The sequence below is a fragment of the Periophthalmus magnuspinnatus genome, chromosome 2 (assembly GCF_009829125.3).
Source record: "Periophthalmus magnuspinnatus isolate fPerMag1 chromosome 2, fPerMag1.2.pri, whole genome shotgun sequence".
NCBI classification, from domain to species: domain Eukaryota; kingdom Metazoa; phylum Chordata; class Actinopteri; order Gobiiformes; family Gobiidae; genus Periophthalmus; species Periophthalmus magnuspinnatus.
Window position 1 is genome coordinate 13,449,181 of NC_047127.1, and position 21,130 is coordinate 13,470,310.

The 21,130-nt window shown below is 39.0% G+C and overlaps 2 protein-coding genes across 3 annotated transcripts; both read right to left on the minus strand.

Annotated features, from left to right (window-relative positions):
- Positions 1 to 412: 412 nt before the first annotated feature.
- clic5a (chloride intracellular channel 5a) lies at positions 413 to 13,598 on the minus strand. 2 transcript variants are annotated; one of them, XM_033977718.2, is made up of 7 exons: positions 13,344 to 13,598; positions 11,899 to 12,209; positions 5,485 to 5,594; positions 3,814 to 3,939; positions 3,626 to 3,732; positions 2,503 to 2,669; positions 413 to 1,537 (listed from the first exon to the last, which is right to left on the minus strand). In XM_033977718.2, the coding sequence occupies exons 1-7, from the start codon at positions 13,543 to 13,545 to the stop codon at positions 1,373 to 1,375; spliced, it is 1,188 nt and encodes a 395-aa protein (XP_033833609.1). In that variant the 5' UTR covers positions 13,546 to 13,598; the 3' UTR covers positions 413 to 1,372. The 2 variants fall into 2 exon arrangements, with proteins under 2 accessions (XP_033833609.1, XP_033833613.1); XM_033977722.2 differs by lacking the exons at positions 11,899 to 12,209; positions 13,344 to 13,598 and adding an exon at positions 7,139 to 7,295.
- A 1,615-nt stretch (positions 13,599 to 15,213) lies between these two features.
- LOC117381023 (ly6/PLAUR domain-containing protein 6-like) lies at positions 15,214 to 20,347 on the minus strand. The gene is made up of 5 exons (XM_033977860.2): positions 20,309 to 20,347; positions 18,233 to 18,364; positions 17,280 to 17,378; positions 16,553 to 16,683; positions 15,214 to 15,430 (listed from the first exon to the last, which is right to left on the minus strand). Exons 2-5 carry the CDS (start codon positions 18,345 to 18,347, stop codon positions 15,251 to 15,253), a joined length of 525 nt encoding a protein of 174 aa, XP_033833751.1. The 5' UTR covers positions 18,348 to 18,364; positions 20,309 to 20,347; the 3' UTR covers positions 15,214 to 15,250.
- Positions 20,348 to 21,130: the final 783 nt, after the last annotated feature.

The window sequence follows — 21,130 nt, forward strand, 5'->3', positions numbered from 1 at the left end:
AAATATGTTTGTTTAGGGCAGTACAGAGTAAATGGACTATGGAGGAAGAGAGAGAGGAAAAAAAACTGGATTTTTAACCATTTTACAGTGATATAAATGAGTTTTGAGACAATATTGAAAGGCTACTAATAGTGTTGTCAAAAAAAGTAGAATTGGAAAAGTATCGATATGAAAATTAATAAAAATAGGACAAATTTTGATCGTTCCTGAAAGTTTTAGAATGATTTGGATCTACAGTGTATCCGGACAATTACAAGGCCACGTAATATTATTTTTAAAACTTCTGAAACTCCTTTATGAATTATTTTGATCTGAAAATGTCCATCTATAAAACCAAAAAATACTATTATTATTATTATTATTATTATTATTATTATTATTATTATTATTATTGTTATTATTATTATTGTGGAAATCGGAAAGCCAACCCAAAACCTTCTGGCTATAAGGCTGGACTGAACCAAGTCTATATTTGGACCAGAAAAGAAGAAGTATGAACGCACCCTAAGACAAAAAATAAAATGTTCCAGTGGTCATCTTTAAAGTGTGTATGACAGGTTAGACTATTCATTTCATTAAAACATATCTGACATAATTACAGTATAATTAAGATTTTACTAAATATCTTGCCTATTTCTTTCTTTCTATTTCTGTTACCTAGTAACCATAATGAAAACAAGGGCCAAAACCTGTCTATATCCCACAGTAGTTTAATTAGAGTAATACAAATGAATGACAACACTTTTATTTTGTTAAATGAAGGTTTAATTCTGTTACTGTTGTTGTATTTTTGTACTTTTCTTCTCAACTTTTTTCACAACTGATGATAAATGTTTAGTACTATCCCACCAAACCAAGTCATTAGAAAAACATGAAAATCTGCCATTTGCACTTTAAATTCATTCTTGTTGTGGTTTAGACTCTTGTGTACTCCATTACTTGGTTTGGTGGGATAGTACCTGTGCTAAATATCTGTCATACACATCACTTTAGTGGCAATTTGTAAAAAAAAAGTTGAAAAATACAGGAAGTAGCAGCGAGTACCTCTACTTTTTCTGACAGTTTAAACCTTCATTTAACAGAATAAAGGTGTTGTTATTTATTTGTATTAGTCTGATCATAACTATTGTGTAATTTAGACACGTTTTGGCCCTTGTTTACATTATGGTTGCTAGGTAACAGTTATGAAATTACCTTTACATATGTCACATCTGCTGCCTGTGTCCAACCAGGAAGTAAAACGATAAACTTCACCAAAAGAACTACAACAAACTGGACTGGATTTTTCGTTAAATTTGAATATAACGGAATTTTCTATGTTTTAGTGAAGACGTGTGGTCTAAAATGTCGTACGCCCTGTATTGAATCCTCATTATTTCCCCAGCCTCTTGGCCACGTCCTTGTAGGCCAGTTCTATCTCTGCGTCCGCGGGACATGTGTTGGTGAACTCGTCTCGGCTGTTGGCGTTGCTAAGGTAACGCAGCACCCCTCTGAACTCGGACGGGATGGTGTAGTTTCTGTATTTCTTCGCCACGACCTAAAAATAAATAAATGGATAAAAGGATTAGCCAAAACATTCAGATGACTTGTGTGTTGTATTAAAGATGGAAACTAATGTGGCCTCCTTAGATTGATACACCACAAGAGCTGAATTATGACAGGTCTAAACCAGGACTAAACCAAGTCTAAACTAGGACCAAATCAGGACTAAACCAAGTCTAAACTAGGACCAAATCAGGACTAAACCAAGTCTAAACTAGGACCAAATCAGGACTAAACCAAGTCTAAACTAGGACCAAATCAGGACTAAACCAAGTCTAAACCAGGACCAAATCAGGAACAAATCAGGACTAAACTACATCTAAGCCAGGACTAAAGCAGGACTAAATCAAGTCTAAACTAGGACCAAATCAGGACTAAACCAAGTCTAAACCAGGACCAAATCAGGACTAAACCAAGTCTAAACCAGGACCAGGACTAAACCAAGTCTAAACCAGGACCAAATCAGGACCAAATCAAAACTAAACCACATCTAAACCAGGACTAAAGCAGAACTAAATCAAGTCTAAACCAGGACCAAATCAGGACTAAACCGAGTCTAAACCAGGATCAAATCAGGACTAAACCAAATCTAAACCAGATCTAAAGCACCTCTAATAGATACTGATTATTGCAAACCAGGAACACCCCACAAGAGCCAAACTAACGTAGGACTAAACCAGGACCAACCCAGGTCTAAGCGCAGTCTAAACCAGTACTAAATCAGGTCTAATGCAAATCTAACCAGGACTAAACATGGTCTAAAGAGCTTCTGACAGATATGGATTACTGAAAACTAGGAACACTCCACAAGACTATCCTAGGACTAAACCAGGACTAAACCAGGACTAAACCAGGACTAAACCAAGACTAAACCAGGACTAAACCAGGACTAAACCAGGACTAAACCAGGACTAAACCAGAACTAAACCAGGACTAGAATAGGAAATCTGAGTGTTTCACCTTGAGCACATGGAGTTTAGGGAGGAGGTTGCAGTCTGCCAAAGTGAGGTCATCTCCGTCCAGGAATTTTCGATTGGATTCGCGACCGCAATCGTCCTCATCGGGAAGAGGACTGATCAGATACTCATCCAGTTTAGCCAGCTCCTTGTTCAGACTTTTCTCCAAAGCTAAACAAAAACAGAACGGAGTTACACACAGAACCAGGATCAAGTTGACCAAGTTTCAAGCTATTCTTTTTACATTTATTATAATTAAAATAGATACAAATCATTAAGTAAAAGTACAGATACAGGAGCAAAAAAAATACTCAAGTAAAGGGATCACATGAAAAAAATCGACTTAAGTAGAAGTATTAAAGTACCTGTTTAAAAATGTACTTAAAGAGTAAAAAGTAGTGTTGTTAATTTGTTAAAATGTTAAAAGTAGTGATTTTGATTAAAAAATTAGACAGATTAGATTAAATTAGATCACTTTCTTAATTTTTCTCATTAATTTTGTGTATTTATTTTTGTTCGCTCAAAGACAAAGCTTGAACTTGAAAACTTTAGTCAGGATGTTACTACGAATATGATAAAAATATCCCCTCAAATCACATGAAAAGTACTTTTTATTTTTCAGTTCTGTTCAAAAATGTAGTGGAGTTGAAAGTACAGATACTGCTCTCCAATGTAGTGAAGTAAAAGTAAAAAGTATCCACTGTAAAATCTACTTAAATAAAGTACAGATACCTACAAATTTTACAGTACAGTACTTTTTACTTGCACTTTGTTACATTCCACCACTGGAATTAAACATATCTATCTAAGAAAACAAGCAGGTAACACAAGTTTTTTCTCAATAAAAATATTATTGAACAAATGTACGATATGTAGGTTCAGTACCAAAAGGTGAAACTGTCCAGGCAAAGAAATGAACCACTGAAAAATATATCTTACTCAAGTAGTACTGCGGAGTACAGTTACAATCACTGCCACTCCGCTCATATCCCCCACAACAGATACAGTCACTAATGCTACTACTCCAAATGCTACTGCTGTCATTACTGTTTCTACTGCAACTACCACTACTACTACCACCGCAACTGTACTACTACCACAACTACTACTATTACTGATTACTTTACCTTTGTGCTTATCGGGCCGAGTATTTTTGACATACGCTGAGAATTTTGCAAAGACATCAATCCCCGCTGAGTTGGATTCCCTGTTTCTTGCTGCCAGTCTTGGATACCTGAGGAAAACATAAGCGATCAGCAATACCTTTTCGTATAGTACATAGTTCCTGCTTTACTATTGTGTACTTGAGGCGTACTTTGGTGGAGCCAGCATGGTCTCCAGATACTCCTCGATCTTGTTGACATCAGTGAGGACCTCTCCCTGGAACGTGAGGAACGGAGGGTGTGTGCCTGGGGCCAGGTTGTGCAGGTCTGCTGGTTTTCTGTTGGCAAGAAAATGAAGTATTATGTATAGATTGTGGTTTGATATAAGCTCAGACTTGAACTAGCAACCCAGATAGTGAGTACCCCTGTATATTATCCTGAATACCTTTTGTACAGCATTATTTTGTAGAGTAAACATAGAGTACATTTTCTATATTTATCTGAGCAAAAAACAATGTAGTAGCTCAGTTGGTTGACCACTGAAACACAGGTTGGCGGTGCGATTCCAGCTCCCACAGATGCAGGCTGTTGTTGTGTCCTTGGGCAAGACACCCATATCCTCCCCAAGGTCTGCGTCTGACCATTTACCACCTTCAAGGCACTCAAAGAAAGCGCTTTACATCAAGGAAACACTCACACATTCATACACCAGTGTACGCAGACGCTGGAGGGGGAGGTGGGTTAAGTGTCTTGCCCAAGGACACAACGACAGCATTCATGTGTGGGAGCTGGAATCGCACCGCCAACCTGTGGGCCAGTGGATGTGACCCTGGATGCATTGAGAACCTTATACTTATCAAGGGAAGAATATGCACTACACGTTTGCATTATATAGTATAGTATTGCCCCCATTGCAGTTTAATGAGGAGATACCCAATATAAATTTCAATAATAATAATAATAATAATAATGCTAATAATAATAATAATAATAATGTTAAAAAAAAACATTTTTAAGACAATAGAATGTAATTTTCAACACAAAATAATTGTCTTTTCTTTATTTTACCATGTGGTCTTGTACTGTTTCTGGCAAAGATCAATCAACTTCCAGGAATGTCCTGTTTATTTATTCATATTTATATTCAAATGAGTATCTAGATTCAATACCAGTTGCAGTATTGATTCGTGTATGATTTTCGATACTTCTGACAGCCCTAATCTGTATGAAGAAGTGGACTAAGTTCGGCTCCAGTCAAATGAAGCTCATCGAGGCTAGTAGTTATAGCGGAGAATATGGAGTCGAGTTCCACATTCTGAATACCGACAGTGAATATCATAGCAACTAAAGAGCCAAAGAACGAGGATGTTAAAGGTAACGCCACTAGGTTCCCGTCCACGCCACTGGTTTAGCAGGGAGCCGGCGCTTAGCAACGCTGTCAATCAAACCTGTTGCTAACGCTAGAAGGAGCGACCTCGGAGAAAGAAGACACATGATTTGTCTGATATTAATGTTCATATGTTGAATCATGGACAAAATAGCGAAATAAAAACAGCAGAATCACGTGGAGCAGGTTAATACGAAACATTTTAAATTAAAAAATGACGAGGCTCACTGCAGCAGTTACAGAGAGAGGCGTGACAGTTTGTCCACGTAAACCAGGTTAGCTATGTCCATTTAAATAATCAATCTGCGTCTGTAATCTACAAAAACACACGGCTCATATGACCTGTGACCTGTATTGTCCAGCTAACAGCCCCGACCCGGTTAAATCACAGCATCGTTTGACCTTAACGCCGCTTCCTCTATAGGTAACATAAGCTCGTGTAAGTGCCGCTGGCCTCTCCGGTGTGTCCCCTGTAACTCGATGAGTGCTCTGTCACCTTTTCAGGTCGACCGTGGTGACGTTGAACACGACCCCTTTAAGCCACAGGATCATGAAGAGACGCTGAGAGAAGGGACAGTTTCCGATGCTCTCTCCATCGCTTCCTGCCTGAAAACGACAACATAAACAAACAACGAACATGAGGTTATTTTTTTCGTTATATTTTAGCACAGTTTGTCTTGCCCCAGTACAGATATAGTGCTTATAAACTCATCACGGTGAGTAGTTAGGATGGTCAGAACGCATTAGTTAAGTGACAATTTGGACATTACAATGATACAACCTCAACAGGTCCAGGTATGGGGTTATTTAAATATACATGCATTAAAATAGGAGCAAGACAAGTAAGTACCAAGCTAACAAACAAATAAATAAGTATGCTAGGTCCACAGAAATCAAAGCAAAAAAGTTCTTAAGAAAAAGTACTACTAAAATTCACTATTTTTACTTACTTTTCATACTCCACTACTATGGCAAACGGTCAGTGTTTGCATTTTTATATAACGCTTTTCTACTTTCAACCCACTCTTACATCAAGGAAACACACACACGTTCATACACCAGTGTCTTGCCCAACGACACAACAACAGCGTTCATCTGTGGGACCTGGAATCGCACCGGCAACCTGTGGGTCAGCGAATTTAACCGCTCAACCGATGATGTTTATGTTTAAGAGCGGGATCCGAACAGTGGACATTAGAAACACCTGTATAACTTACTACTTCCTCTACTACTACTACTACTACTCCTCTTTCTATTACTACTACTATTACAACCAGTAGTTTTTTCTTACTACTAATACTTCCTCTACTACTATTTCTGCATCTAATTATTCATGGCGACTGCTTTATATATGTAGAAACTAACTGCACGTCAGCAAAAAAACAAAAAAACAAAAATACTTTCCAGAGATACTACTTAAACTTCATATTATTCTGTACCACCTTGAAAACAATTAAAAAACACATGTACTTTTCACCTCAGATTTTGTGCAGTTACTCATCTACGAACATGAAAACCTAGCGCTACTACTACTACTACTACTCCTACTACCACTGAAGTACTTTGTTAATATTATGATGACATTACTTATATGTAGAATCTCATTGTTGTGCGTACACAGTTGCAATGGGAGACTGTAATGAGATCCCACGTCCAACATGAATAATCCACAACGCTTCCATTAGCCGCTTCACTGCACATTCTGATATTTGCTTTGGGTTTTGTATCAAACTGTCGACGCACAACTTCACAAAATCTACAGTAACGCTACAGACTGATTAGAAACTTCATTATTAATATTTATCATCATATAAGCGGTTTTAATGTCAGTTTTTTATGCTAATTTGATGTAGTTATGGTTCGTGTTGTGGTAGCGTGAGGTGTTTGGGTTTATAAAGTATCAATATTAACGCATTGATCATAAGTTATTGATAAGGAGAGAGAAAAGGAGGGATTTGAGTGCGCACGTGGGTGTCAGGTTAACACATGGAAAATCGGCAACAACAACAAGGCATGTGTCTTAAAGGGCCACCAACCAAAACAAACACAACTTGAGTTATAACAGAGTCTTAATAATCGAGGAAGGAGTGTCATTTTAAAGCTAAAACTGCACAGAGTTCAGAATTTTAAAAAACTAAATAAAATCCCACCTTCACAAACAGTTCGATTTCTGGATCCTTGTCGCCAGTATCCGTCATGGTTTAAAATCTAAATCCTCAAAATGAATCTAAAAGAAAGTCCGGACCAGGTCTAGTCCAGTTGGTTCCATAGTAGCAGCAGCAAGTCCTGGTTTAGTTCTGGTGTAGTCCCAGGCCACTAAGAGTGTGAGTGTGAAGTGTGACCCGGGTGCAACTTGTACCACAGTGGGGCGTGACTGGACAAAAATAAACCCCAAGAAGAGGGAGAGAGAGGGGGGAGAGAGGGGGAGAGGAGAGAGGGAGGGAGGTGGGGAGAAAGAGAGGGAGAGGTGACAGAAAGAGGAGAGAGGGGGAGAACAGAGAGGAGGGAGGAGAGAGAGAGGAGAGAGGAGGGTGAGGGAGGAGAGGGAGAGAGAGAAGGGAGGAAGGTGGGGAGAGAAGGAGAGAGGGTTCGGATAGAGGAAGAAAGAGAGAGGTGGGTGAGGGAGGACAGAGAGGGGGAGAGTGAGGAAAGGGGGGGGAGAAAGAGAGAGAGAGGAGACAGAAAGAGGAGAGAGGGGGAGAAGAGAGAGGAGGGAGGAGAGGAGGAGAAGAGAGAGTAGAGAGAGGAGGGTGAGGGAGGAGAGGGAGAGAGAAGGGAGGAAGGTGGGGAGAAAGAGAGGGTGAGAAGGGAAGAGGATTCGGAGAGAGGAAGAAAGAGAGAGGTGGGTGAGGGAGGACAGAGAGGGGGAGAGTGAGGAAAGAGGAAGAGAGGAGGGGGGAGTGGGAGGGAGGTGGGGAGAAAGAGAGGGAGAGAAGAAGACAGAAAGAGGGAGGGAGGGGGAGAAGAGAGAGAGGAGGGTGAGGGAGGAGAGAGGGAGAAGAGAGGAGGGAGGGAGGAAGGTGGGGAGAAAGAGAGGGAGAGAGGGCTCGGAGAGAGGAAGAAAGAGAGGTGGGTGAGGGAAGACAGAGAGAGGGTGAGTGAGGATAGAGGAAGGGAGGAGAGGGAGGGAGGTGGGGAGAAAAGGTGAGGGAGAAGAGAGTGAGGGAGGAAGGTGAGGAGAAAGAGGAAGAGAAGGAGACAGAGGGAGGAGAGAGTGAGGAGAGAGGGGGAAAGAGAGAGAGGTGGGTGAGGGAGGACAGAGAAGGGGAGAGAGGAAGGGTGGAGAGGGGGGAGAAGGAGGAGACAAAGGAAAGAGAGAGGGGGGAGAAGAGAGAAGACAGAGGAGAGAGGGGAAGAAGAGAGAGAAAGGTTAGGGAGAAGAGAGAGGAGGGGTTAGGGAGGAGAGAGGGAGAAGAGAGGAGGGAGGGAGGTGGGGAGAAAGAGAGGGAGAGAAGGAGATAGAGGGAGGAGAGAGGGTTAGGAGAAAGGAGGGAGGAGAGAAGAGGGGAGTGGGGAGAAAGAGAGGGAAAGAAGGAGAGGGAGAAAGAGAGGGGAGGGTAGGTGGACGAGAGGAAGGGGGAGAGGTGGGGAGAAAGAGAGGGATGGAGGAGAGAGAGGGAAAAGAGAGGAGAAAGGGAGGTAGGTGGGGCAGAGGGAAAGAAGGAGAGGTGGAAAAGAGAGGAGGAAGAAAGAGAGAGGGGGTGAGAGAAGAGAGAGGGAGAGGTGGAGTGGTGGGGAGAAAGAGCAGGAGAGAAGGGGGAGGGAGGAGAGAGGGAAAGAAGAGAGGAGGGAGGAGAGGGGGAAACAGGGTGGAGGGTGAGGAAAGAGACAGATAAGGAAGGGGAAGAGGAGGGAAGAGTGGAAGATGAGAGGTAAGGGGAAGAGAGCGTGGCAGAGAGAGAGGTAGATGAGATAGAGAAACAAGAGTTGACAAAGAGTGAAAGAGGGAGAGAGGCAGTGGAAGAGAGGTAGAGAGAGGGGGGAAAGAGAGAAATAGGAGGGTGAGACGAAGTCAAAGAGAGAGAAGACAGGAAGAGAGGTGAGAGGAAGACAGAGAGAAGCAAGGGGGTAGAAGAAGAGAGGAGAGATAGAGAAGGGAGGTAGAGAGGAGAGATAAAGAAGGGAGGGAGAGAGGAAAGATAGAGAAGGGAGGGAGAGCGGAGAGATAGAGAAGGGAGGTAGAGAGGAGAGATAGAGAAGAGAGGAATAGAGGAGAGATAGAGGGTGTGCCCCAGACGACAGAACCAGTTGACTTTGAATCATGGAGAGTCACTTGGAGCGAACAGCGTCATGTAAAGTTCAAGTGTCCATGATGTGTGTGAGTGGAGCAGGAAAAGCTTTACTCAGACCTAAAGTCATATCTGAGCGGGTCATCGCTTATTGTCAAGTCTGAAATGAAGTAATGGGACATGGATGACATCGTGTGAACTCATTTTTTTAAATGTCTAGCCCAGAAATAGCATAATCGAGACTGCGCTAACACAGATCAGAAATAAATAAAGTAACAAAAGCACAAAACAAACCTCACGAATACAATTTTGACTTAAAGCAGATTTACTGTGGTGTTTCACTGTCATATCTGTTCAGCTGTATAATGTCATAGATAACTGTTTATCTCAGTTATATTAGGCAATTGTCAACTGAATCAGCAAATTAAATAACATTCAGAACTGTAAGAATGATGTATGGAAAAATAAATAAATAAATAAATAAATAAATAAATAATTAATAAATAAATAAAATTGTTTAATTAAATATTAATGATAAAAAATTACTTTTTATACTCAAAACTAATTGTAAAAATAACCTTGTTTGAGATGCCATTATTGTAACTTGAGTGTACAGGATGTCCATAAAGTCTCTATAATTTTAAAATTTTATTACAACAGCAATTGATAAGATATCCTAATTACATTTGTTCTGCTGTATTCACTGGTTATAAAAGTTTTTAATCACATTGCATTTTTGGTCAATTATTGGTCCTTTTTTCTTCCACGAGAAATCAATTACTGCAAACGTCTACCTTGACCTTTTGACTAAACACGTGGTGCCAAAGCTGCAAAACCTTTAACCAACCAGCATTTTCCAGCAGATGGTCCCACCGCACTGGGGTCTGCATGTTTGTGAGTCCTCAATCAAACATTTCCAGACAGATTGATTGAAGGGATGGACCAATTCCGTGACCACCAAATTCACTAAATATCACACCTCTGGATTTCTTTCTGTGGGGCTATGTTAAAGATTATTGAACAAAGATACGAGACATTACTGAACTAAAGCGAAAGATACAGATGCGATTGAACCATTGATGAGGCTCTGCTACAGCGAACACGGCAAGAAATCGAATACCATCTTGATGTACTTCATGTGACTAATGGTGCGCACATAGAGGTGTATTAAACTCTGGAAACCACTGAGCACAATAGAACAAAAGTCTGATTAAGATATGTTATCAGTGGCCTTTGTAATACATGCTTTAAAGTGTAAAGAGACTTTATGGACACCCTGTATATAAAAAAAATGGACAATTGAATGCAGCATAACGCAACTTTTAAAAATACATTCCTATCTCCACCTGTGTCCAGTTTACACCCACAGACAATCACAGCCAATCTGGAATCAAAGTGTGAGATTTATGACCTCACTTTATAACTTATGGACCTTGGATTCTGTCATGCATTCACATAATACACAGTGAGCTCGCAGATTAGCGTCCAGGGCTATAGGGTAAGCTGTGAGTGAGTACTGGACAGTAACAGGCACATGCTAGTTAATCACAAGGACATGCAAAAGGAACCATCCCATCACTGACTAGCGAGTGGTCTATTTATATTCAGACAGGAACTAAGCCCCCACCCTGTCCCGTGATAGCCCCTCCCACCTGTGAAGCTTGGACTAAAATAGAGTGGAGGTTCCCAAACTGTGGTACAAGTACAGCGAATGATAAATGGGAATGACCTGGTGCATTTTGCGTTCTAATGTCCGGGCTTGGACCTAGTTTAGATCTAATTCAGATTTGGTTAAGTCTCTGTTTTGTTCTGGTTTGTCAGATTTGGTTTAGTCCCGTTTTTTTTTTACATCTTTTATCCTCCAATTGAAGTCGTCTAATGATATTTTTTTGTCTCATGTTTATGAAAAGAAATGATAATACCAATTGTACATGACAGTAAAAACTAAACTCTTTTACAGACAAGTGGAGGTTAATTTGTGCATTTGTTTTCAGTGAGTTCAGTTAAAAATCTACGCACGGCATTCATGATTTTAGCGTTTTATCTACGACACAGGTAGGGCTCTTACATGCACTGCACCGTGATACACCGTCTCCGATGAAAACGATCAGATCTTAATAAGTAATTAAATGGAAACACTGACTGATGAAATACGCGCATTGTGACAGGGATGATGCAATTTGTTGGTTCACATTTTCACCCCCTCATTATTAACTCATTATTCACACTCGTTATTGTGTCATATAAGCGGCCTGCACGGTTTAAAATGTACTGCAGTCAGAACTGGAAAAACAGTTGCCAGAGTCTTAAACTGCAGATAGAGGACACATGTTTTCTCAGTCTCAGAACCTACAGAATTCACTCACTCACTGGTTCATGATTGGCTGTAGGTGCTGGGGTTTACTGAGTGACCATTCAGAACAGAGAGAGGAATTTTAGGTTTAAATTGACTGGATTTCAGCTTTGGAACTGGCAACGCAAATGAGAGACTGATTATAACAGCATTACGATTGTTATCAGTAAAAGCAATATTAGATTGGAACGTGTTTATCTTGCTAGGTCACAGCTAGGTCACGTTTACAAAATTTAAAGTCAAAATCTGTCTCTGTCTCTTTAAAAGTTGCACATTAGGAGGACTGAAGTGAACTGCAAGCGACTCTTAAAAAGTAGACAAATCTCACCTTTGTATAGAGTGTGATTTGGAGGTCGGTGTCTGGCTCCTGTGTAGTCTCTTGCTCTTTCTCTGAAGCCGATGAAGAGGAGGATGAGGATGAAGACCTGCGGGACATTTCCCCTGTATTCACCTCGTCGTGGCCCTTGTGCTCCCAGGACAGATCCAAGTTGGCTGCCTCTTTCTCCAGCTCTTCCTCCTCCTCCTTGGTCCACTCCTCTATCCCCAGGTCCTTCGTCTCTTCTCCTGCCTCTGACTTGGAAGATGAGGATGAGGAGGATGAGGAGGATGAAGATGAGGAGGCACTGTCCCGTCTCCGGTCTAAGGGGAGCAGAGGGAGATGGATTCAGTTGTTTTGTTTTTAAAAGAGGAGCCAGCTGAGGTGGCTCGGGCATCTGTTCAGGATGCCTCTTTGACGCCTCCCTAGGGATGTGTTTCGGGAATGTTCCATCGGGAGGAGGCCCCGGGGAAGAGGGACCCCAGCGACTGGCCTGGGAACGCCTTGGGGTCCCACCGGAGGAGCTGGAGGATGTGTCTGGGGTGAGGGAAGTCTGGGAGTCCCTGCTTACACTGCTGCCCCCGCGACCCAGCTCCACATAAGTAGAAGAAAATGGATGGATGGATATACAAAAATGAAAAATACATTTAAGTATGTAAAATGAGTGCATTAAAGCCACAGTAACTTTTACCCACATTTTTTTTTTAAAATTGCACTGAAAAACTATGCATCCTTACCATAGACTGTATATAAATGGACATAGCTAACATGCTAGCCGCCGTGTTCCAAATACGAAATGCTCATGGGCGCTGCAGTGAGCCTCGACATTTTGGTCTTAAAATGTTTGTATTAACCGCTCTACATGATCCTGGTCTTTTGATTTCACTATTGTGTCCGTAAATCAAGATATGAACATTAATAAGAGACAAATCACTTCTTTCCTAGAGGTCATTCCCGCTAGCATTAGCAACAGGTTTGATTGACAGTGTTACTAAGCACTTGCTCCCTGCTAAACCAGCGGTGTGGGCGGGAAGGGGCGTTACTTTCAACAACCTCGCTCCAGATTGGCTCTTTGGCTGCTATGATACTCGTGATTGAAATTCCAAATATGAAATTGCTCCAAATTATAACTGCTAGCCTCAATGAGCTTCATGACTGGAGCCGAACGCTATGGGTGATATCACAATCTCTTAGTCCACTTCTTTATACAGTCTGTGGTCCTTAATCTGAGCGGGCTTGCATCTCCTCAAGCCTGACCTGGCCACCTCCTGCATGTTTCTATGGAGATTTGTTCCGAAGTATGGCTTTAACTTTCTATTTCTATGCACTTCTGTGAGACTTTGGATGGAAAGAGAAATAGAACTTTCCATCAGTTTTGTTTCATGTGGATAGACAAAGTAATTACAGAGATATTAGCCATAAAAAAGGTCAACAAATGTGCGGTTTTGTCTACATACCTGTGACTGGGGGCTGGGGCGGGGGTAGCGATGGGGGGTCCGGTATCCCAATATGGCGTCCTGTGTTCTCATAGCGAACTCCCATATCGTTTGCCTCTTCATAGACAGGATCGTAGACGCCAGAACTGTGCTCCAGAGACACATCGTAAGTCGCCTCCGCTGTGGTCAAGTCGTCCGGGTTCTCGTACATGGTGTCGGCCATCTTGGGAAGGTCAAACAGGGAAGGTAGAGGTGCAGACGGTGAAGGGTGTGATAGCCAAGGTGGAGTGGTAATAGTGCCAGCGGTGCCTACCTTATCAAAGATGACTCTCCAGGAGGACTTTGAACAGGGATCAACCATGACAAAGAGATAGAGGGGGATTCTTAAAGGAGAACGCAGGATAAAGGTTCATGGAATGCTAGTGCAGGTTACGCTAGTATAAGTTCAGTATAAACATTACACTTTTATGTTTGTTTTTGTTCATTCTAAATAAAATATATATATATATTTGATCATCGTAGAAAATTCTGATGTAACAGTAGGAACATAAGGAGGAGGAGAGCGCAAAAGAAACAGTAAAACGCCTTAGTATCAGTGCTACGCTCTTTGTACTTCTGCCTCATCAGGATGAAATTAAGATTAAATAAATAACTCATATCAAAAAGTTTAGGTAATGGTTGTTTTAGTGATGGTATAGCAGTTGAAATAGTAGTAGTAGTAGTAGTCATAGTAGTAGTAGTCATAGTAGTAGTACTCGTAGTAGTAGTAGCAGTAGTAGTAGTAGTAGTAATAATAGTAGCATAATATCTATAATTGGTGGTAGGTAACTGGAGTTAAATGGTAGTAGTTTTAATAATGGTTAAAACAGTAGTAGTAGTAATAGTAGTTGTAGTAGTAGTAGTAGTAGCAGCAGCATTAATAGTAGTAACAGTGGTATTAGTAGTAGTAGTAGTAGCAGTAGTAGCAATAGTAGTATTAGTAGTAGTAGTGGTAGTAGTAATAGTAGTAGTATTAGTAGTAGAAGTAGTTATTGTAGCATAATATCTATAACTGGAGATAATTGGTGGTAGTTTTAGTGATGGTTATAGCAGTTAAAATAGTAGTAGCAGTAGTAGTAGTAGTAGTATTAGTAGTTGTTGTTTTCTAGTCTCTTTAAAAAACAATATTTTTCTATAGTGATTGGATACAGTTCTTTAAGTGTTCCAGTCCATATGCAGATTGAGTAAAATGCCAAAAAAGTACCTACAAATCAAATATCAGACAACTATTAAAAGTACTGGTACCTAGGCCACAAAAAATAACAAAATGAACCTAAGTTTTACTCATATTATGAAGTCTCCCTAACTCCAAAACTCTCAGCAGAGCAGATCAGAACATGCACAAAAGGTTTAACAGGTGTATTTGATTAACCTTGTATAGATAGTAAAAGTAGTAAAAGAGGAGCGGCTCTCATAAACCTGAGAGAGTGACTGAGGCTGAGATTCAAAGAGATTACAAGACTGAAGCAACAATAAAACTTCATCTGAAACGTCAACAAATAGGAGCTGTAATATATAACTGGCATTTACGACCATATTAACTCCACACCTGGTTTGACTGCCCTCTAGAGGTCATACGCGTAATAGCAGAAGTGGAATCTCTTTAAATTTGTCAAATATAACAAGTTTACTTTTCAATTCTTGCTCGAAAAATAATAAAAAATACATAAACGTTTTAAGAAGCACATCTAAAATTGCTTGGGATTTAAAGAGAATAGTACAGATAGTTCAATAAGAATACTTAAAAGTTACATACCGAGACATATTAAAATTGCATGAAAGTCCAACTCATAAATATTAAATGCTATTAGAGTAAAAAAAAGTCATTATTCTAGTTAAAATTGGGGTGTAAACATGTTAAGTACGTTATATATATTCTCTTTTGCTCTTCAGTCTCTTGTAAATGTCCAAAGGCTGATTAAAATAATGACACTATTGCTGGTTAAAATTGCAGGAGAGAGTTTGTTGCTAGCGCCGCGCAGAGGAGAAGTGGAGGAGAAAATGGCGTTGCTTTCATTTCGTGGGACCCAGAGGTTACAGATGTTCCCCTCACAGCACGAAGAGCAAACCTTGGAAAATGAAATTAAAGTTAGTTACGTTTCAATGCAAGATTTTGTGTCTGGACATAAAAAAACAAAAACAAAACCTCTCCCATGTATTTGAGCAATATTTGTACAGATATATTGTGTAAGCAGCTGTTGAAATCAAAATAAGTCTTCTGTATCTAATTATAAGGTTTTATTGTCAAAGAATCAGGAAGTGTGTGTTAGCATGCTAGTTGTTTTTAGCTGTACAGTTCTGTTTTTCACATTTTTAAGACAGTAAAAATCGGGTACAGCACCTTTACACTGATAGGAAACATATCTTTTATATAATGTTGTATAATAAGGTTTAATAAAACATTTATTTAAGGAGACATGGAAGTAATTAATAACTTTTATAGAATAGTTAGTTAGTTAGTTAGTTAATAGATGTTTCCTCATCACAAACAGACCTGGAGTTGTGTTTTGTTTCAGGCTGAGTTCTTCTCTCAACCAGAAAACACTGTTCCACCTTGTGATGTCATCATGTGGTGATACAGGAAGTGCTCCACTGTGTTTTGAAACTCCACACACCTTCACGAGAATCATTTGGATCATTTCTGGATTTGCCAATCTCTACTGAACTAAGGGTAAAAGGAGCTGTTAAACTTGAAAACTACCACTTCATGACATCACAAGGTGGAACAGAGCATTCTGAGCTTTAGAGATGTACAGACTAATAATAAAGTGTTACTCAAACATGTGTGAATGAAACAAAACACAACTCCAGGTCTGTTTTTGAGGAGGGAACAGTTTTATAACATTTCTTAAAGCTCACAAAACCTTTACTAAACATTTTCAACAGATTTCAGTTAATTACGATGCAAATTGAAGGTACATTTTGTCACGTATTTGGTAATAACAATGAGAGTAGTAATAATACAGTATTTCTAATGATAAAGTATTGCCAGAAATCATAGTCACATTTGGTCATTTGTAATGTTTGAAGTACAAATGATGAGATGAGACAATAAGAATGGCACCTGTTCTTCTTATCTTCTTACATGTGTGTGTGTGTGTGTGTGTGTGTGTGTATGGGTAGGTAAGTAATTAAACAAAAGAAATAAGAGGGATATAGTATAATCCCTTGAGTGTTATGTTTGGACTGACCTGCTGTTCATTTTGAGTGAGGGGAGCACAGCCAGTGAAGCGGCACTCGTCCAAACTGGCACAGCGTTTGGATACAGACAAACTGTTACCCGCAGAGTCCATGACATGAAGAGTATAGCAGTATCTGGTCTCTGGAAACATACATTAAACCTTATCAAAAATGTAAAATGAACAGGGGTGGAAGAAGTACTCATTTTGTTACTTAAGTAAAAGTAAACAAATAAATTAAAAATAAAAATAAAAATAAAAGCACATGAAAAAATCAGCTCATTAAAGTATTAAAGTACCTGTTTAAAAATGTACCTAAAGAGTAAAAAGTAAAAGTATTTTGTGCAGTTTTATGAGGCCCTATAAAGCTTCAAATGTAGTGATTTTTATAAAGATTTGTGCTGAATTTGGTTCAGCAGAAACAACTGAATTAATTTCTTTTTTCTATCTGAGTTTATCTGTAATTTTTTTGTTTGCTCAAATTACAAAGTTGTTAAAAATAAACCCTCAAGCAATAATATAAAATACTTGTACTTTTCAGTCTTGTTTGAAAACGTAGTGGAGTAGAAAGTACAGATACTGCTCTCAAATGTAGTGAAGTAAAAGTAAAAAGTATCCACTGTAAAAAGTACTTAAGTAAAGTACAGATACCTAAACCTTTTGCTACCTTTGCTCTGTTACGTTCCACCACTGCAAATGAATACTGTAAATACAAGAATGGAGTTAATATTTGTTTAACCTTTGGGGCAGTAGAGATCAGGGGCCCAGCGGTTGCAGTCGTAGTTGTCTCTGGCTTCTTGGCAGGTGAAGCACTTGAACCCGCCGGGATGGGGAGTGGCTGAGGGTAACAAAAACGACTAGATAAACATAAAAATGAAACATGACAGAACGTAACACTATAAAACGCTATTCAAGATGTGACACTGTGTACTCAATTTTAAAGGTATACTACATAACTTGCTCGTCTCCATGGTGATGTTATTGTTTAGCTGTGCATATGACTGAAAGGTTTGTATTCTGTACTCTTTTTCAGTTAATTTTCTGATGATTATTCACATTTGCATTTGTTGTATTGTGATTTTAATGTTTTTCTTATTCTGTAAACCACTTTGAATGACTTTGTTTACGAATTGTCCTATACAAATAAACTTGCCTTACCTCATTGCTTTGCCTGGAATAGTCCACAGTATGGCATTAAACATATCTATTTCCATGGAGATGTCCAGGTGGTGCAACCAGGCCAAGTTACAAGTCAAAGATATATATTTTTTAAGGCAGTAAAGGCAATGAAACACATGTAATTGAATAAATGCAATAGGCAATAGGTTATATTGCCATATTGTGGAACATTACAGCGAAACTAATAATAAACCAATAAAAGTTATATAGTACCTTTAAGCCATGTTACATATTTAAGTTACTGATTAGTCTATATTCACATACAATAAGTTCTGCAGTATTGTAAATTAGCATTCAAGCTATAACCAGGCATTAGCATCTGTCCCTGTACTAGCACTGTCCCTGTACAAAAGCATAAACTAAACTAGATTTGCTTATTTGAAAGTGTTTCTGACCTTTTTTCACCATTTGCATCTGTTGTGTCTCATATATAGTATTTTTAACGCGAGTCTGCACATAAAATTGCAAACCAGTTACTCTCCAGGGACATGGAGAGTTTGTGTGAGTTCGTACTTGAGGGATGTAAGTGAACGATGTCTTTTGTGGTGAAGTCCCGAGCTTCAGTGTTCTTGATCCATTTGGTCAGAGTGGACAGCAGCAGGACACAAGCCACCGGCCAACACGGCATTCTGGCACTTCCAAACACTAAAGGAAAGCATATCCACGTGATAAAAAATAACATAAAGACAAGAGAGATCATGTTTAATATGCAATAGTACCATTTTTTGTCTCAAATCTGACTTGATGGTGCTTATTTATATTTTAAAGGGCCCATATGATGCCATTTTCTGATCTGTATTATAAAGTTGTTTCCTCATCACAAACAGACCTGGAGTTGTGTTTTGTTTCATGTACACGTTTAACACACAAACTCTGCATATTTAGACTGAGTTCTTCTCTCAAGCAGAAAACACTCTGTTCCACCTTGTGATGTCATCATGTGGTAATACAGGAAGTGCTTCACTGTGTTTTTAAACTCCACACACCTTCACTAGAATCATTTGGATAATTTCAGCCCTGGAATTGCCAATCTTTACTGAACTAAAGGTAAAAGGAGCTCTTAACTTGCAAACTACCACTTCATGACATCACAAGGTGGAACAGAGCATTTTGAGCTTTGGAGTTGTAGATGAACAATAAACCAACAATGTGTGAATAAAATAAAACACAACTCAAGGTATGTTTTTAATGAGGTAACATTATAACATGACCAAAAGCTCACAAGAATTTTTTTGTGTAATATAGGAGCTTTAAGTCACAGCACGTTTTAATTTAAAATATGATTAAGCATTCAATTTCAATATATTGTGTAGCTCTTATTACCCTAAGCCACACACAACCTCACTACACAGACAAGGATTAGGACACAAGTGAGCATTGTCAGTGGTAGGAAATGGACCCGGTTACTGGACAAAAATATCTACCAAATTAACACATTTAATATTATTAGAAGCAATTTCCTATTCTGCTCAGGAAACAATGCACATTCTTTAAGCAACCAATAGTTGGCAGCAAAGACTACATGTCAAATAACAGGAGCAGATTGCACACACGGATAGACATGCACGTTATTGGGGCGTGGATAATGCAAAGAAAACTATCATTTAGGAGCACACAGCGCCCCCGGGACACGACACATAATATGAAAAAATGAAGCATCTCCCGTTAACGCATGAGATCTGCACTGGTCCCAGTTCAGAGGCAAACCAGGTCACTGGGTTTGGCCCATATTAACTCCATACATCTATGTCAGAGGAGCCGTAGTAACCTTCCACACTACTCCACTAATGGGCAGTCTCTAAGGATGCATCGTAACAGCATGAAAAATAGTCTAGCTTATTATAGTCAATTCAATTCAATGTTATTTACGCAGCACATTTAAAATACAACTTAAATTGGCCAAAGGGCTTGATGTAAAGACAAAAAAAGCAGATATAGCCTGCATATAATAGAACACCTAGGCAAAGAACAATAAAAAAATAAAACAATAAAACAATAAAACACCAAGATATCCTGCCTAGCTGCAAGAAGAGAAATTATAAATATATTTGCTGTGGATTTTTGTAAACAAATATTCAAAGAGTAAAATATTGTAGTTTTTAGTATTATTCCGAAGTCCTAAATCTCATATATTAGTTGATTTATAGGCAAACTGTATTCAGTATCAGTGTTACCATATTTATGTTGTATGGTCTATTCTCAATATCTTGACTAAATCCAACTGGAGAAAAAAGTATCCATATTCTAACATGTATAGTACTGTAATTTTGATTTTATTTTAGTTAAGATAGTCTTATTAACGTTTTGGTGTTATATAGTCTACAACATGGATTTATTTAAATATATATATATATATATATATATATATATATATATATATATATATATATATATATATATATATATATATATATATATATATATATATATATATATTCTAAAATAGCTACACTAAAATTCCAGTGTGGTTTGGATTGAATTAAATTAACAAAAATGTGGCCTTGCTAATCCAGTCTGCTACTTGTGTTAATTAAGCTCCTTACAGTGGCTTGGCTGTTGCATGGCTCTACTGTATAAAAGTGAGATTACCTTTGAACCAGAGTTTAGACCAGGACCTCAAGAGCCGGATTAGCCCCAAAATCAGAGCCTTTCAATGGGGGAGCCTTTATTAAGACCTGGCTTCACTCACAACCAAGTTCCCTCTTCAGATCCTGGGGTAATTGAAAGGAGAGCAAAAGTAAAAGACTAAATCCTTCCATGACAACAGTGAAATAGGTTAATTAAAATGTGATGAAGGCATGCGTTATATACCCCCCAAAAATAAAAAGAAACTAAAAATTACAATTACAAGATATTAGCAAACCAGACACTTATTAATAGTTGATAAGGTTGTGTCTATTTCTAGTTGCAATTTGCAGTCTATCCAATTACGCACGTTGCGCACAGAAGCCAAATGGTTTTACGCACATGAATAGCCTGATAATTAATGTCTAATGTCAATAGTTGATGCTGTAAAGTGATGTTTTTTTCCCCCTCAAAATGCATTAAATTTGGTGTTGTTTACATGCTGCAAATCTATAAACCATGCAGCTCTAATTAATCATTATGAAAGAAGTGGGCAAAATGCGCATACAGGTTTATATGACGATTTACATAAAAAACACAACGTAGGCTATAATAAGGTGCAACGTATACAATCAAAAATAAACTTGCCTGATTTTATGCGGCTGGTTTGGGTGGATTGCCAAAAAAAAACTGTCGCGTGGAAGTGGTAGTGGTCCTGACTCCTTTCAAGTCTGCAACGGATTGTGCTTCTAAAATACTCCTAAAAATATAATTACATGTGTTTGATCTGTGTTCTTTTAGCGTCAAATCTCCCTCACAAAATATCGATTTCAATGCATCGCACTG